At 46.3% G+C, this 18,596-nt stretch overlaps 1 protein-coding gene across 2 annotated transcripts in view; it reads left to right on the forward strand.

The window, feature by feature from the left end:
• Positions 1-18,596, forward strand: part of PLCD1 (phospholipase C delta 1) — a 170,214-nt gene that overhangs the window by 33,595 nt on the left and 118,023 nt on the right. The window contains exon 1 of one of the 2 annotated variants that reach the window (XM_033931740.1): positions 1,630-1,912. The exons of the other annotated variant lie outside the window; for it this stretch is intronic. Coding sequence (XP_033787631.1) covers positions 1,813-1,912 — 100 coding nt within the window. The 5' untranslated portion in view covers positions 1,630-1,812. Of the gene's footprint in view, positions 1-1,629; positions 1,913-18,596 lie in introns of those variants that run through there. 2 annotated transcript variants of the gene reach the window in all.

Genomic DNA, 18,596 nt, shown 5'->3' on the forward strand with positions numbered 1-18,596 from the left:
TTCCTTAGATTACTCCTGAGCCTATTACCTCTTAACTTTATCCTGTGACCTCTCAGATCACTCTTTAGAGACCCTCCTAAGCTTTTTGGATTTTCTCTGCATCAGTATCTATTGCTGATGAGTTTTTTCTTCTCCTCTGAGATTCCTTTATCTGAAAATCTATGTGCAATTCACCAGAGTGAGTTCCTGCTGCCACTCCTTGCAGCCAAATCTGAATACCAGTTCTGACCCAGAACGTAGATTCACTTCTGCGACACAGATGGAATATAGCTTCCATAAATAGGCATAGAATATATATTCACTGAAAATCAGCCCCAGGACTCTCTTCAAAATCATCATTAGGCCTCCAATAGTTCTTCTTCCTTCAGCCCCAGGCTCCTTTCTGGATAGGAGCTACCTGCAAGTAAAAAAACAAAATAAGGATCCTGGCCACTTGCTCGGAGGCCCTCCAGACACAGCCCCGAGCTCAGGGAACACGAGGTGAGGTTTGTATGGGGGCGGAGAGGAGGAGAAGCATCAACACTGGAAGTAGCACTTGGTATACAAATATCCTTCAATCCCTGGCGGCAAATCCGGAATCTCGCCATGGCACACAGTTTGTGATTCACTGGTCTAAGGCAGGGGTAGGCAATTCCGGTACGCAAGAGCTGGAGCCAGGCCAGATTTTCAGGATCTCCACAATAAATATGCATGAGATAGATTTGCATCTCAAGGAGGCAGTGCATGCAAATCCATCTCATGCATATTCATTATGGATATCCTGACACCTGACCTGACTCCAGCTCTCGAGGACCGGAATTGTCTACCTTTGGTCGAAGGTGACACATCCATCATTTGGTAAAGGACAGGGACTTTTAGGAGCCTGTTAATAACTTTTACTTTCCAGTTTTTGGTACATGAGATTCTTGATATTCCACCTTTCTGTGGTTCTACCAAACTGCCTTACATATTATATAGAGGTATAATAGATATTTTCCCTGTCCTTAGTGGGCTCACAATCTAAGTCTTGTATGTAGGAACATGGACTACAGAATGACAGAAGTGGCAATGGAAATCCTGTGAAACCTAATGATAAGTTGTAGGGACTATGTGGAAAAAAAGAAAAGAAAAGAATTTAGCAAGAGAAGTCTGAGCAATTGTGCCAGTGATGGCGCCAACAGGGTATCTCGGTCATCCTGACACCCTGAAAACAAGACATACCAGTACCACCGAAAAGGATGAATCCAAGTTCTTGACAAGGAATTTGGATATCCAGCTCATATTTTGTATGCCAAAATACCAATCTCAATATTTCTGGACTCACCCTAATGGAAGGCAAATCATAAAATGCCACCGCGTACTGGCATAAGTAACACCTAGGCCCATAGAGTAACTGCTGAAACTCCTGGATTTTCATCTAGTCAACAAGTTAATGTGATAATTAGGAGGATTAAATCGGGGAAATTATGTTTGTTTTGGCGGGACGGGACTGGTATTCACGCTAACACCGTCCTTAAATCTCACTTCCCCCTTGCCAGGCAGAGCCAAATGCCTCAAAGCCGCCAGTAGAGGTCGCTGGCGTGCAGCGTTCGTGTTCCTCGAAAGCGGGCTGCGAGCTGCGTCCCTGGGGAAAAGCCTCTCCCTGCCCAGCATCACCAGGCTTCCTGCCATCGCTATCTACAGAGGCTCAGGAGTCCTCTCTAGGTGAGAGCTAATCCCCCGGAGGGGGGGGGGGGGGAGAGAAAGGACACGTCACGCGCGCCTCCGTCCCTCCCATCGCCGTTTGCAGGATCCATCGGTCACCCCGGGCCATGCGGAGCTAGGACGGGCAACATGCAGTGCATCAGGAGGCAGCCGAAGCGCAGCAAATCCCAGGAAAACTATTTGCAGGAGGAGAGCAGGAAGGCGGCGGAGCAGAACGGCAAAAATTTGGGTGAGTGGCACCCGTAGTCGAGCAGGGCAAGTCTGCGGGGCTTTGCCCTGGGAATATGTCAAATGGGGATTCCCCAAAAGCACAGGCTGGAATGTCTCTTTTTTTTTTTTTTTTTTTGCTAGATCAGTTGCAGTTTTGTGTTCCAGCATGGAAACAGTTTCCTAGGTATAAATCAAATGGCAGGAAGCCTCTTTGCAAACAAACTCGTTGAAGCTCAGAGGAACTAAACAGAGCCATAGTTCTGGCCTTTCCAGTAGTCAAGATTACAAGTTTTAGGGTTTCTGTCACCAGTGAAGCCCAGTATTAATATGCTCACGGCTGCTGTGGTCGGATGGCTAATGGAAAACATTAGTTATGACAGCCTGTAAGAATGACAGTAATGCGGATTCCCATCTGGGCTGTGTGAAAATCTGGCGAGGATCTAGACTGCCGTTCGGTTAAAGATGATCTCTGAACTTGGGACCAGTTTAATTCATTTCTTCAGATCAGGGGTGGGCAGTGGCGTACCTAGGGTATGTGGCACCCGGGGCCCATCATTTTTTGACACCCCCCCCCCCATGTAAAAAATTATTATTATTATTATTTTTTTTTTTTTGCAATAACCATGAAATGGAATAAATGGTCAGAATAGAAACAGGCAGTGAAAATTTTCTTTTATTGAACCTCATATATGTAACCATTATTCCAAACATAACATAACATAAATTATGTCTAAATTGTCATGACATTAGAAGTACATATGGAGTAGTTGCAGGTGATGCTTGGGACAGTTCTGATTGTGTTAGTTCGGTTTTATGTGTTTTTTGAATAGAAGGGTTTTTATTTCTTTTTGAAGGTTTTGCAGTCTGTGGTTGATATCAATTGGTTGTAGAGTTGGGGGTCGAGTGTTGCAGCTCGAATGGCTAGGAGGTTGTCGAACAGTTTTTTTCTTTTGACGTTTTTGGTGGGAGGGTGTGTGAATGGTGCACAAGTTCTCCTATGTCTGTTTGAAGTGGATTGAATTATTTAGCTGAAGAAATTAGTTACCCCCCCATTCCACACACATTAATTCTCTTCCATTTTTGTTCCCATTATAAAAAACACTGATAAGTTCCCAGAAAAAAAATACATTAAAATAAGAAGTGAAAACAAAGGCCCCTACAGATGAGAACATAACATAAGAATAGCCTAACTGGGTCAGACCAATGGTCCATCATGCCCAGTAGCCCATTCTCATGGTAGCCAATCCAGGACACTAATACCTGGTCAAAACCCAAAGAGTAGCAACATTCCATGCTACCGATCCAGGGCAAGCAGACACTTCCCCCATGTCTTAATAACAGATTATGGACTTTTCCTCCAGGAATTTGTCCAAATCTTTCTTAAAACCAGCTACACTATCTGCTTTAACCATAACTTCTGGCCACTTCATTTTTAAGTTTAGATCTTTCCTTTCAAACAGAGACCTTGCTAGATGTCAAATACAGCACAAGGTAACTTCACATGGACTTAGCTGTGCAGGAAATGTGAATCTCCTCATACACCCACCATATAGTGCAAAAATGTGCAAAGGTCTGTTTTTTTCTTTCGATCACTACATAGCCTAATGCCACACAAGCAGCGCTGTTACAAACATATTCTGTAGGTCAATGCTAAGGATAACAAAGTTTCCTTCCTTGGACCAGAAGGAGATAAACCACTGGAAGAGATCCCAAAACAACACCCAAAGACCCACTCAGTGTGTGAATCAGTTGAGTGGAGTGGACTAACTGGGGGGTGGAAATGGGCCCGGAGTTTGCTCAGCAGAATTTCCCAGACCACCTCTTCCTCTCAACACATTGACACGCTGCCACCATCACCACTAGGAACACCTCACTGGGTAGGCCAGCTATGCTATAAACTTTATAAAACACATTATTATATTTTCTTATAAAGCACATATTTTAACTGACCTCTCTGACATCCTCAGCCTTTCCATTCACAAAAATAGAAGGAAGAAAAGTTCCCATTTCCTGCTGTCTCATGTCCCCGGCCTATACAATATTTTTTTTTCTGCAGACCCTTCAAAAGTCTGACCAAATCCTCGTTTCACTTGCATTATAAAGTACTGAGGATGCCATCTCTCCCCAATCCCAGGTTCTAAAGTCTAAGACAGTAGCGCAAACTAATGCTGCCAGATACAGGAAAAAAAAATTTTGATTCGATTCAGCCCTATTGAATTGGTTTTTCAATTCGATTTTCCTGCCCAGTTGGGTGATTTTTTTCAAAACTCCTGGTGGGTTTTATAGCTTTTTCACCCCCTTTGGCTTCTCCTAACTACACTGGCGCTGTGGTGTAAATAAAATAAAGAAACAAAAAGGACTTTTCCTCTTTCTGTTAAATCCTAGCTCACGTTTGCAGTCCAACACCAGCTCTGGCAGGATATACATTTCAAATCTGACATGTTATAATCACAAAACAGAAAATAAAATTAATTTTTCTACCTTTTGTTGTCTGGTTATATTTCAAATCTTGTTGGTCCAAGGCTCTGGTTTTCTTCTGATAACTTGCTTGCCAGGGTCTCCTTCTTTCTGCATGCTAACCATCCATCTGCCAACTCTGTCCTCCCTTTCCATTTCCCTTCCCTTCCCAGGAAGTCTGGTATCTTTCCTTTTTTTCATCTCCCTCCACAGATCCACCTTTTCTTAAATACCCTTTCATCCGGCATCTCTCCCTCCTTCCCCACCATCCCAGAGTCCACCATCTCTCCGTTTCTTTTCCTAATTACCCTCCTATCCAGTATCTCTATCCCTCCTCCACACCATCCCTTGTGTCCAATTTCTCTCCCTTTCTGTTCCTTCCCTCCCTAAATCCCATGGTCCATCATCTCTCTCCCTCTCCTCTATTTTCAGACCCATTATTTCTTCCCCCCCCCAAAGTTTGGCATATGCATGTCTCTTTGAACACCCCCTTCCCTCCGTGTACTTCTAAATCATGGTCCCCACCCAAAGGCCTGTCCCCCCTTAAAGGTCTGCCTGTCCCACCTTGAAGGCCTGCACCCCCCTTGAAGGCCTGTCCCTTCCCCTTGTAGGCCTGTCCCCCCCTTGAAGGCCTGCCTGCCTGTCCCCCCCTTGAAGGTCTGCACCCCCCGAAGGCCTGCACCCCCCCGAAGGCCTGTCCCCCACTTGAAGGCCTGTCCCACCCCCTTGTAGCTTCTCCCCCCCCCTTGTAGGCCTGTCCCCCCTTGAAGGCCTGCCTGCCTGCCTTTCCCCCCTTGAAGGCCTGTCCCCCCCTTGAAGGCCTGTCCCACCCCCTTGTAGGCCTGTCCCCCCCTTGTAGGCCTGTCCCCCTTTTAAGGCCTGCCTGCCTGCCTTTCCCCCCCTTGAAGGCCTGTCTCCCCCTTGAAGGCCTGCACCCCCCTTGAAGGCCTGCACCCCCCCTTGAAGGCCTGTCCCCCCCCCCTTGTAGGCCTGTCCCACCCCCTTGTAGGCCTGTCCCCCCCTTGAAGGCCTGCCTGCCTTTCCCCCCTTGAAGGCCTGTTCCCCCCCTTGAAGGCCTGCACCCCCTTGAAGGTCTGCACCCCCCCAAAGGCCTACACCCCCTCCGAAGGCCTGCACCTCCCTGAAGGCCTGCCTGCCCCCCTTGAAGGCCTGCACCCCTTGAAGGCCTGTCCCCCCTTGAAGGCCTGCTTGCCTGCCCGCCCGCCCCACCCTGAAGGCCTGATGCCCCGACCCACCCCGAAGGACCGCTCGCCCCCCTGGCCTCCCCGCACCACCTATGAAGCAGCCGCAGCAGGATCGCGAAGTCAGCGTCAGCGATCCCTGCGCTGCTTCCTGCGCCACGGTCCCGCCCCTCCTCTGACGTCAGAGGAGGGGCGGGATCGCGGCGCAGGAAGCAGCGCAGGGATGCTGACGCTGACTTCGCGATCCTGCTGCGGGCTGCTTCACAGGTGGTGCAGGAAGGTCAGTGGGGCGAGCGGTCCTTCGGGGGTGGCGGGGGACTGAACGGCAAGGCCGGGAACACCCCCTTAGGGCTGGCACCCGGGGCGGCCCGCCCCCCCCCGCCCCCCCCTAGGTACGCCACTGGGGGTGGGGAACTCCGGTCCTCGAGAGCCGTATTCCATTCGGGTTTTCAGGATTTCCCCCATGAATATGCATGAGATCTATTTGCATGCCCTGCTTTCAATGCATATTCATTGGGGAAATCCTGAAAACCCGACTGGAATACGGCTCTCGAGGACCGGAGTTCCCTACCCCTGCTTTAGATGTTTCTTGGTCTGCGGGATCAGTGAACAACAAAAGCAAACATTGCAACTGTGTTACATTTGTGCCATCGATCACACACAATATGGAATTAATGCAGCCTTAAATTTAGCAATGTTACTTTCAAACTACTGATTTTTTTTTTTTGTTTGTTTTTGACGATTTTGCTTTTGGTGATGTTAGGGAGAGGGAAGCAGAATGGGACTGGCATCCTGTTTGTTTTGTGATGTGCCGGAAGACAGAGAGAGCACTCCTTGGAAACTTTATAGACTTCAGACAAAACTTGCCTTCCCCTGGGAAGGGGTAAAACACGGACCTGACGGACCTCACAGATCTAAACCCGCATGTCCTTAAAAATCTGAGGTCCGTGCCACTTGTAGTAAGTTTCTGGCTCTGACAGACCTCGATGACAATTTAGCGCTGACTGATCCGTCTCAGCATAGGGAGGGAAAAGTATTAGGACCCGTCAGCGCAAAAATGTTATCGAGGTCTGTCAGAGCCAGAGACTAGTGCTGGAACGGCTCTAAAACGAATCCTTTAAACCGGTTTCCTGCAGCCCCAATAAATTTAAAAATCTGAGGTCCGCGGCTCTGACAGACCTCGATGACATTTTAGCGCTGACGGATCCTAATACTTTTCCCTCCCTATGCTGAGACGGATCCATCAGCGCTAAAATGTCATCGAGGTCTGTCAGAGCCAGAAACTAACTACAAGTGGCACGGACCTCAGATTTTTAAGGACATGCGGGTTTAGATCCGCGAGGTCCGTCAGGTCCGTTTTACCCCTTCCCCTCATTGCTGCCTTCTCATAGGGGTCACACAGAGTAGCTTCACCGCTTCCTGAGCAGGATTATTCCTTAGGCAGCTGAATGAGAAGGGGGGGGGGGGGGGGCATGGTCTGCCCGACATTTTGCCCATTGAGCATTAGAAACTAGGAACCAGATGTTCAGCTAAGCCTGAAAATACTTGAATGTGTGAAAGAAAGACATGGGAGCCTGGGGGTTGAGTCTGAGATTGTTTTGCCTCCCCTCTGAAAAAAAACATTTTTGCTGCCCTTTGTTTTTAGCCTTATTGCTTTTCTGAAGCAGGCTTTGGTGTTTTATATTATTTTTTTTCATTATTTTTATTCTTTAATTTTCTTTAAGGCTGCATTTTGATTAACATTTGTAATTATGATTAATCACATGATTAGAGAGGTATTTTATTTATTTCTTTTCCCACTGAGGCTCCTTGTGACTCTGGACAATGGAGGGTTAAGTGACTTGCCCGGTCCAGAGTCACAAGGAGCTGCAATGGGGAAGTAAATAACATGCTTGTAATCACATGATTAATGCAATTTACATTTTTGATTGAAATGAAGCCCTACTGTTAACATCTCTAGGTATAGGGAGAACGAATATACATTCTGTTAACGTATGTCTTCTCCTCAATCCCAGACTGGAGGTGCTATTTTGCAAGCGCTGCTCAGCCTGAACTGCAGTGCCCTGTCTGACCTGCTTGCTTGAAAATGCAGGGGCAGGCTAGCAATAGAGAATGACACTCAGTGGCGTACCTAGCATATGTGACACCCGGGGCCCATCATTTTTTGACTCCCCCCCCCCCCAATCTGTACGAAAAACATGATTTTTAGTAACAAGCCACATGTCACACTTAAGTACTTAGGAAAAGGCAGCCTCTTACATACTGCAGTAAGCAGTATAACATCAATACACTCATTGTAAAACTAAACAAGCCAGACTAGTACAGATCAATCCTGCAGTCAATCCTAACAGAAAACCATGTCTTTCGAACACACAGAAAACACCTTCGCCTAGTATGGAATATGTAATCACAAACTAAACCCTCCCTCTTTTACAAAACTGTAATGTGGATTTTAGCCGTGATGGTAACAGCTCTGATGCTCATAGAATTCTGAGCATCAGAGCTGCTACCACCACGGCTGGCGCTAAAAAACGCTCCACAGTTTTGTAAAAGGGGGGATAAAATAGAAATACATAGACAAAGGTTAAATTGAACCAGTAAGAAGCTGGACTCTGCATACAGTGCACCACAGAAACAGTGACACATGTCTCCTAAAGCAATAAATAAATAGAATTTTTTTTTTCTACCTTTGTCTTCTGTGGTTTCTGCTTTCCTCATCTTCTTGTAACTCTCTTCCTTCCATCCACTGTCTGCCGTCTCTCTTCCCCTATATGGCATTTTCTCTCCTTCTATGCCCCTTCCAGAAACTGTATGCCTCCCCTTTCCATCTCTCCTTTCACCCCCATTGGTCTGGCATCTCTCTCCTCTCCTTCCCTCTCCCACACCTTTCCTCTGCAATCCCTTTCCCTTTTGTCCCTCATTTTCCTTTTCAATTTATTTTCTACATCTGTCTAGATTATGTTTTTAGTACCCTCTCATCAATGTCCTTTTTTACTGTCTACCTAAAGCTTGCCACCTCTTTCCCTCACCCCTCCAGTGTTTCTCTAACTCAATCTTTTTCGCCCCATCATGTGCCCTCCTTTTATTTATCTCCTCCTTCCATCATGTACCCTCTTTCTCCAACCCTTCCATCTAGTACCTTCTCCTCTCTCTGTCCACTTCCATCCAGCGTCTGCTCCCTCTTTCTCTCCTCCCATTACCTTCCTGCATTTGCTCCCTTATCTCTCCCTTCTACACTTCCATCCAGCATAGGCTCCCCACTACCATCCAATGTCTGCCCTTTCTCTCGCCATCCACCCCTCTTCAATCAGCATCTGCCCACTTTCTTTCCCTCCAATATCCTTCCCCCTCTCTCCCCTTTCTCTGTACATCAATTCTATCAGCACCACCCTTCCATACCACCCTGCCCCCTTTCTTTCCCTCCACCACTCTTCCATTCCAGCAATCCTGCTCCTTTCTCTCCCTTCATGCAGCAAGGTTCCACGATGACTGTAGCTACCGGCTGCCAGTCCACCCCACTCCGACGTACTTGCTCTGGAGCGGACTCAGCAGCCGAATGCTTGAAGGTCACACGATGACTTGTCTGCTGCCTCTGCTCCGGCAGATGCAGGGAGTTGTGGCAAAGTCTGCCGGGTCCACCTCCTCCGACGTAACTTACTTCTTCCGGAGCAGAGCAGGCAGATGAGTCATTGCAGGACCTTCCTGCATCTCAGCGCGGCTGCCGACTCTGCTGCAAAGAAAGTAAGTCAGAGGTAACGTGACCATTTATTTTTTTCATCAAAAGGGGACATCTATTAATTGACTGTGTATCCTTTCTTTCATTTCTTTCTTTCTGCACTCAGGCCCAACAATTGTCCCTTTCTATTCCCTCCCTCCATCCTTCCCATGTCCTTAGTGCCCCCAGTGCCTCCTTCCCGTGTCCATGGTGCCCCCCCAGTGCCTCCTTTCCATGTCCTTAGTGCCCCCAGTGCCTCCTTCACGTGTCCATGGTGCCCCCAGTACCTCCTTCCTGTGTCCTTAGTGTCCCCAGTGCCTCCTTATGTCCCCCCCAGTGCCTTCCATATTTGTCCACCCCCAAAGCCTGTCTGCCTACCTATCTCCCTCCCTCCCTGCTGCGCTAAAGCCAGCCAGCTTGCCTGCCTACATCCTGCCCTCCCTGCAACGGAAAAAAGAAAAAAAAAAGCACTTCTATCTATGTGGGTGTAGTCTACAGACCTCCGACTCAATCGCAGCAAATTGATAAGGATCTGATTGTGGATATCCAAAAGTTTGGAAGGAAAGAGGAGGTTCTGCTGTTGGGAGATTTCAACCTGCCGGATGCAGACTGGAATGTTCCTTCTGCGGAATCGGAAAGAAGTAGGGAAATTGTGGATGCCTTTCAAGAGGCTCTGCTCAGACAAATGGTGACGGAACCCACAAGGGAAAAAGCGATATTGGATCTGGTCCTCACAAATGGAGAGAGTATCTCTAATGTTCAAGTGGGTGCTCACCTGGGAAGTAGCGATCATCAAACGGTTTGGTTTGATATAACGGCTAAAGTGGAGAGCGGCCGCACGATACTTAAAGTCCTAGATTTCAAATGTACGGACTTTAATGCAATGGGAAAGTACCTGAAGAAAGAGCTGTTAGGATGGGAGGATATAAGAGAAGTGGAAAGACAGTGGTCTAAGCTGAAAGGAGTGATAAAAATGGCTACAGACCTTTATGTGAAGAAAATCAATAAAAACAAGAGAAAAAGGAAGCCGATATGGTTCTCCAACCTAGTGGCTGAGAAAATAAAGGCGTTCATGAAATATAAAAAAAAACAAGAAGAGGAGAGCAGAAAGGACTACAGGGTGAAACTGAAAGAAGCCAAGAGAGAGATACGTTTGGCAAAGGCACAGGCGGAAGAACAAATGGCTAAAAATGTAAAAAAGGGAGATAAAAATTTTTTCATATATATTAGTGAAAGGAGGAAGATAAAAAATGGAATTGCTAGGCTAAAAGATGCTGGGAACAAATATGTGGAGAGTGATGAGGAAAAAGCAAATGTGCTAAACAAATACTTCTGTTCTGTGTTCACAGAAGAAAATCCTGGAGAAGGACCGAGATTGTCTGGCAAAGTTACACGAGAAAATGGAGTAGATTCTGTGCCGTTCAAGGAGGAGGGTGTTTATGAGCAACTTGAAAAACTGAAGGTGGACAAAGTGATGGGACCAGACGGGATCCATCCCAGGATACTAAGAGGTTCTGGCGAGTCCTATTAAAGAGAGGTTCTGGCGAGTCCTATTAAAGACTTGTTCAACAAATCTCTAGAGACGGGAGTGATTCCTGGGGATTGGAGGAGAGCGAATGTGGTCCCTATTCATAAAAGTGGTCACAGAGATGAAGCAGGAAACTACAGGCCGGTGAGCCTCACTTCAGTTGTTGGAAAAATAATGGAAGTGTTGCTGAAAGAAAGGATAGTGTACTTCCTTGAATCTAATGGGTTACAGGATCCGAGGCAACACGGCTTTACAAAAGGTAAATCGTGCCAAACGAACCTGATTGAATTTTTTGATTGGGTGACCAGAGAGCTGGATCGAGGACATATGCTAGATGTAATTTACTTGGATTTCAGCAAAGCCTTTGATACAGTTCCTCATAGGAGGCTGTTGAACAAACTTGAAGGGCTGAAGTTAGGATCCAAAGTGGTGAACTGGGTCAGAAACTGGCTGTCGGACAGATGCCAGAGGGTGGTGGTTAATGGAAGTCGCTCGAAGGAAGGAAAGGTGACTAGTGGAGTCCCTCAGGTTCGGTGCTGGGGCCAATCCTGTTCAATATGTTTGTGAGTGACATTGCTGAAGGGTTAGAAGGAAAAGTGTGCCGTTTTGCAGATGATACCAAGATTTGTAACAGAGTAGACACCGAAGAGGGAGTGGAAAATATGAAAAAGGATCTGCAAAAGTTAGAGGAATGGTCTAATGCCTGGCAACTAAAATTCAATGCAAAGAAATGCAGAGTAATGCATTTGGGGATTAATAATAGGAAGGAACCGTATATGCTGGGAGGAGAGAAGCTGATATGCACGGACGGGGAGAGGGACCTTGGGGTTATAGTGTCCGAAGATCTAAAGGCGAAAAAACAGTGTGACAAGGCAGTGGCTGCTTCCAGAAGGAGGCTGGGCTGTATAAAGAGAGGCGTAGTCAGTAGAAGGAAGAAGGTGTTGACGCCCCTGTACAGGTCATTGGTGAGGCCCCACTTGGAGTATTGTGTTCAGTTTTGGAGACCTTATCTGGCGAAAGAGTAAGAAGACTTGAGGCGGTCCAGAGGAAGGAGACGAAAATGATAGGAGGCTTGCGCCAGAAGACGTATGAGGAGAGACTGGAAGCCCTGAATATGTATACCCTAGAGGAAAGGAGAGACAGGGGAGATATGATTCAGACGTTCAAATACTTGAAGGGTATTAACGTAGAACAAAATCTTTTCCAGAGAAAGGAAAATGGTAAAACCAGAGGACATAATTTGAGGTTGAGGGGTGGTAGATTCAGGGGCAATGTTAGGAAATTCTACTTTACGGAGAGGGTAGTGGATGCCTGGAATGCGCTCCCGGGAGAGGTGGTGGAGAGTAAAACTGTGACTGAGTTCAAAGAAACTTGGGATGAACACAGAAGATTTAGAATCAGAAAATAATATTAAATATTGAACTAGGCCAGTTACTGGGCAGACTTGCACGGTCTGTGTCTGTGTATGGCCGTTTGGTGGAGGATGGGCAGGGGGGGGCTTCAATGCCTGGGAGGGTGTAGATGGGCTGGAGTAAGTCTTAACTGAGATTTTGGCAGTTGGAACCCAAGAACAGTACCGGGTAAAGCTTTGATTCTTGCCCAAAAATAGCTAAGAAGAAAAAATTTTTTAAAAAATAAAATAAAAAATTTAAATTGAATCAGGTTGGGCAGACTGGATGGACCATTCGGGTCTTTATCTGCCGTCATCTACTATGTTACTATGTTACTATGTCACCTCTCCCCTTCCTTTTCCCCGGTCCGCGCCTGCAATCTTACCTCCCCCCACCGACAAGAAGTCTTTCCAAAGTCAATTCTGATGTCAGAAAGGCGTTCCGGGCCAGCCAATCACTGCCTGGCTGGCCCGGAACGTCCTCTCCGATGTCAGAATTGACGTCGGAAAGACTTCTTGTCAGCGGGGGAGGTAAGATTGCAGAGGCGCGAGCCGGGGGATAGGAAGGGCAGGAGGACCCAGACCTGGCTGGCTGTGCACCCCCCCAAGCCGTACACCCGGGGCGGATCTCCCCCCCACCCCCCCTTGGTGCGCCACTGATGACACGGGTGCACATTTGTCCCCGCAGGAACTCATTTTCGCATCCTGTCTCTGCGAGTTCTGTTCTTGTCCCTGCCCCATTCCTGCAAGTTCTGTATCATCTGTACAAGCCTCACACACTTTAAAATCATAAGTGTTCGAGGTTTATACAGTTAAGATAGAGCTTGCAGGAATGGGGTAGGGATAGAACTTGCGCGAATGGGACAGGAAATTGAGTTCCCACGGGGACGGGGAAAAATGTGTTCCTGTGTCTTTAGCTAGTAATGCTTCTTAGATGACGGTGCTCTGAATTCTATTGGCTTCCTTGAAGTTTGATAGGATGCTGGTACTGGAGTTGCAAGAAAGTGACATCCAGACAGAGGAGAAGGTGCTCCTTTCTTTCTGGTGCCAGGTAAGAAATCTGGGCTTGGCTGGCTGTTTTCTAAAAATCCAATATTACAAATAATGTAGGGATAAGACATGGGATATATATATATATATACTCAAAAAATAGAAAAAAAACACATCTTAATTGTTCCCCTGAACAAACAGTGTTAAGCTTACACAAATGGCCTCAAAAGTCCAAAGGACCAAAAACCGTTCCCAGGGGCAACAGCTCCTATAAGGGGAACTCCATTTAATCCTAGGCCAGCTCCGGATGTACTAACCCTGGGAAAAAAACTCCCTAAAAAGAAAAGGGGGAAAAAACCCTGGGTTTAATCCAGGCATACAAAAGCTTTAAGTAACTAACTGCTTGGAGTGGACAATACTGAAAACAAACTTGTGAGAATACTTACCCCTTCTTTTACAAAGCCGCGCTAGTGGCTTCCGCACGGTAACGGCCCCAAAGCCCATAGAGATTTAAAGGGCTTTGGGGCTGTTGCCCGGTGACAGCCACTAGCACGGCTTTATAAAAGAGGGGGTTAGAGCCAAGACATGTATTGCAAAGCATCCCATCCACTTATCTGAATCCGCCGTGAATCTCCATTGCAGTAAACTTTCCAAAGTCCCGCTTAATGTCAGCGACGACTGTAATCCATAAGTGGGTAAATAGAAAATGCTAATCTCTTCTAAAAATGACAGCATAAAACTTTCTTTTAAATATACAGCATTCGTTTTAGTATGACAAAAAATGTTTATAATGCTGTCTTGTTTTTTACCTCCTTTTTTTTTTTAGTTCAAACTTTTTATTGAATTATTTTCAAGATTACATAAGGAAACATAAATCCGCTGTATCAAAATATAACAATACAAGATATGTCAATTATAGGCACAATATATTAGGACCTCAAATTATCATATCGAACGGATTAAAGAGAAGAAAAAACAAATAAATAAATGAATAAATAAATGAAATGAAATGAGATCTAATAGAATAAAATAGGAGGAAAATAAACCCCGAGACATCCAGCATTATAAACATTTTTTGGCATAGGAATAAAAGCATCATGCAAATATCATATAGTAGAATTTCTAAACTATTTTCTAAACTCATACTTTTTATGGTTTGATATAAACTGTACAGTTCTTATTTGGGTTAGTGTCATCACTGGTAAAGTATTGACCAATTTGTAATGTCGCTTTTATTTCTAAGACTGGGTAAACTTCCCTTTACCTCTGTTTAATGACTCTCTATACCAGGGCTGGGCAATCACAGTCCTCCAGGGCCACAACCCAGTTGAGTTTTCAAGATTTCCACAATGAATATGCATGAGATCGATATGCATGTACTGCTTCCATTGTATGCAAATGAATCTCATGCATCTTCATTGTGGAAATCTTGAGTTGAGGCCCTGCTCTAAACAAAAAGAATATACTACACCCATGCCAGTGTGGTTCTGAGGAAACACATAGTACCAAAACCAGTTTGGTAGCGCTACTAAGTGAAATCCATATATTTTAGACCAAGCTGTTATTGTGGCTTTAGACTTAACTTCTACATTGGTCACCATTAGTTGCCTTTAACCTGCTTGATGTAGACGGCTGAGAGGTAACGTTTTTCAATGGTTTACATCAGGGGTGTCCAACCTTTTGGCTTCCCTGGGCCTCATTGGCCGAAAAAAATGTTTCTGGAACAGCGCAAACCCTGCAGCAAGACAGAGGAGAGAGCCGACAAGATGGTAAACACCCGTGGGCAGCAGAGGAAAACACTGCATCGCTCTCGACCAGGGGTGCAGAAAATATTTCACGGGGCCACATGCGGCCCTTGGGCCGCAGGTTGGACACCCCTGGTTTATATCATTCTTGAATTTCTGAGCCTATACTGGAGAGGGTCTAGATCAATTCATCACGGCCAATTCATTGCAGCCGATTCAGCATGGCTGTTTCATTGCTGAATCGGCCACGATGAGTTGTCCATGACAGCACCTCATCTCTTGTGGGGGACTATGTCTCCCACCCCCCTCCAAAAAGTAGGAGCACCCCCCATAGCACCCAGTAGGAGTGCTCCCTCACATCCTCACCCCCCCCCCCCAATATAGGAGTACCGCCCTGGCCCACATACCTCTTGAAAAGTTTGCCAGCACGAGCAGCATCTTTGACCCCCCTGCTCGCGCCGACCTTCTCTCCTCTCTGATGTCACGACTAGGAATTGATGTCAGAAAGGAGCCAATCAGGGGGTGGAAGATGCCCTGACAAACTTTTCAAGAGGTATGTGTGGGTGGGGGGGGGGGCAAAGAGGCACCGGTGGGGGAGAGGCGCTGGCAGGTGGGGGGAGGTGGAGAAGTGGTACCAAGAGCCACCGGGGCACAATTCATCACGGCCATGTTTAAAATGTCCCACGATGAAACGGCCACGATGAATCTTCCCATTCCAACTGGAGAAGTAGCCTAGTGGTGAGTGCAGCGGAACTGGGGAACTGGGTTCTATGCCCACTGTGCCTCTTTGTGACTCTGTGCACGTCAATGAATATGCATGAGATCCATGTGCATGCACTGCTTTCAATGCATATTCATTGGGGAAATCCTGAAAACCCGACTGGATTGCGGCCCTCAAGGAAGGACTTTGAGATCCCTGATGTAGAGCCATGAAATTTACAAGCTATGCCACACTTTTCAATGATATAAAAAGAAAAGGTGTGGAATAACTTGTAAGTTTCTTGGCTCCACATTATTCTCTTCTTAGTTGGGCTGAGAACTTTTCAGTGGCCCCTCATACTATGTAACTTCTTTGTAGCCATAGAAAGGCAGTACATGACATCCAAACTTTCAAGATGGAACCTCACCTGTTACATTTGAGGAGAATGTGGTGTAGTGCGTAGCGCTTCAACCTCAGCACCTTGGATTCAACCTCAGCACTGTGGGATCAAATTCCCGCTGCTCCCTGTGATCCTGGGCAAGTCACTTAATCCTCCACTGTTCTAGGTACATTAGATAGATTGTGAGCCTACTGAGACAGGGAAAATGCTTGCAGTACCTGCATGTAAATCACTTTGAGTGTGGTTGTATCACTATAAAAAGGTAGTATACAAGTCCCAATCCCTTTCACTTAATGCTGTAGAGTATCTCAGGGGTTGGCACTATCCCCTATCATGTCCAATATATTTTTGGGGTCTGCTTGACTTGCTTATTCAGGCAAGACAGGGAGGTGATAGAACTAGAGGACATGTACTGAGGATGCAGGGTGGTAGAATTAGACATAACATCAGGAAATACTTTTTCATGAAGAGGGTGGTTGATGTAGAAACAATTGGTGTGTAAAGAACCCAACACGCTCTGTGTTTTTGACATGCAATGACTTCTATAAAATCACCTTCCTCGGACAACAGATGTGGTGGGCCATTTTCAAAAAAGAAGTCTAAGTCCAACTTGGATGCTTCCTGCTAAACATCTAAAGTCGGAAGCACGGAAATGTCCATTTTCAAACAGGATGCCAAAACGTCTAAATTTATTCGCCATTCTTGACCACAAAAACATCCAAGTTAGAAATGTTCACATCAGCACCATTTAGATATGGGAGGAGTCACCATTCAAATGGACTGGCCACACAGAGCGCTGTGGAGTTTACAGTCTAGTCCAGTGTTCTTCAACCACCAGTCCATGGACCAGTGCCGGTCCACAAAAATTTCCTGCCGGTCCACAGGGCCAGCATGTGCATCAGGCCCAAAACAGTGTTCTTCAACCGCCAGTCCACGGTGTGATTGATGCGGCGTTATCTTCGAGCCAGCTCCCTCTTCCTAACTGATTCAGTGCACAAAGCCACGGGCAGTGGCTCCTACAGGCATCCTGCACCTGATCCGGAAGCCTTCTCTCTGACGTTGTAACATCAGAGGGAAAGTTTCCAGATGAGGCAAGGGACGTGCAAGGTGCAATTAGTACTATTATGGGGGTGGTGTCTGGGGTGGACATTGGGTAGAGATGGCGGGGTCTGGCCCACGACTTAGCCCAGTGTTCTTCAACCGCCGGTCCACAGAATAAGTTTTTTATTTCTGCCGGTCCATAGGTGTAAAAAGGTTGAAAAACACTGATCTAGTCAACACATATGTCTCTTCCATCCCTCAATCTATGTGATAATGTGAACAAAGGCTGAGGCTAAGCCTTCAAATTATACAGCTAGACAAGGTTGCAAAGGTTGTCTCAAGGCTGAGGCCTGTTACTTCACAGGTACAGAAAGTTAGATGTAAATCTCTTGAGATTCAGAGAAAATCTTTATATAGGCCTGTGATAGACAGGCCCCAAAGCATAGTTTCTTTCTCATGGGTTGTACAAATGCTGGACTGGTGCCAACCAGGCCTCAAGAATAAGATTCCTACAAATTATCCATGTTAAGGTTTGGCTTCAGTAGGTTAGGGTAGGTGGTGAAGACATAACAGTTTGGATCCGCTTCTTCCTTCTCTGGGTCTCCTTAACCCAACGCTGACCCCCTCCTTTTATACTTTCTGGCAGCTGTCCTCCTGGCTCTACCCCTCGCTCTTTGGGCAGGGCTTTGGGACTTAAGGTGGTCCTCTCTGTGAGGGAGTATTCTTAAGGACAAAGAACAGTGTCCTGTAGACTCCCTCACAACTCGCCTCTACTACTTCACTTCCACAAGTGATCCTGCAGAAGTGGGTCTGATCCTGCTACTGCCTTTAGCTTCTTATTGCTGTAGACATTGGTAACCCCCTCACTGCTGCCAGCTATACAGGTGAAACACAACAGAGACATAACGATGAGTGTGGCTCAGATGTAATAGATTTCTGAGGTTGGTCAAGAGGAAGAAGGGCTGCTGGTGGCTGCAGAAGTAGGGTGTTAAAAGCAGCAGAAGGCATATGGGGGTGGGAGACAGTGGTTAGGAATCAGATGAGAGCATGGGCTAAATAGAGGAGAGAGAGCAGTACTGGTTGGTGGAGGAGGAGGCAGCAGGAACTGTTAGCTGCAATTTTGTAATAATTACTGTGGCGTCAGCATTGTGGCCTGTACTATATGTTTTTATATAATTACTGCATAGCGCGAGACGTTCAGGTTATTTTTCTTCTGCAACAACAATTAAAAATAGAAGTTATGGCTTCAGAGGCTAGGTGATGGCAAGGCTATAAAGTTATAAAAAGTGCATTTTCTGAAAATCTTTCTCGGGATATATTTTGTTGTGCTTAACTGTGCAAAGAACATGAGACTATCACCAGCTTTCTCTGCACACTGGGTTGGGCATATCTAGGTATCTTTGAGCTTTCTTTTATTTTGAGAATGAGGAGGTTGGTTGCCTGGATCGGTGGTGACAGTTCTCAGGATCTGCTGGAGCCATATGATCTGTCAGTCACGATGGGACATGTAGACCAGAAATGTCTGTGGAGAAAAA

This window comes from Geotrypetes seraphini, chromosome 2 (assembly GCF_902459505.1).
Source record: "Geotrypetes seraphini chromosome 2, aGeoSer1.1, whole genome shotgun sequence".
NCBI lineage: Eukaryota > Metazoa > Chordata > Amphibia > Gymnophiona > Dermophiidae > Geotrypetes > Geotrypetes seraphini.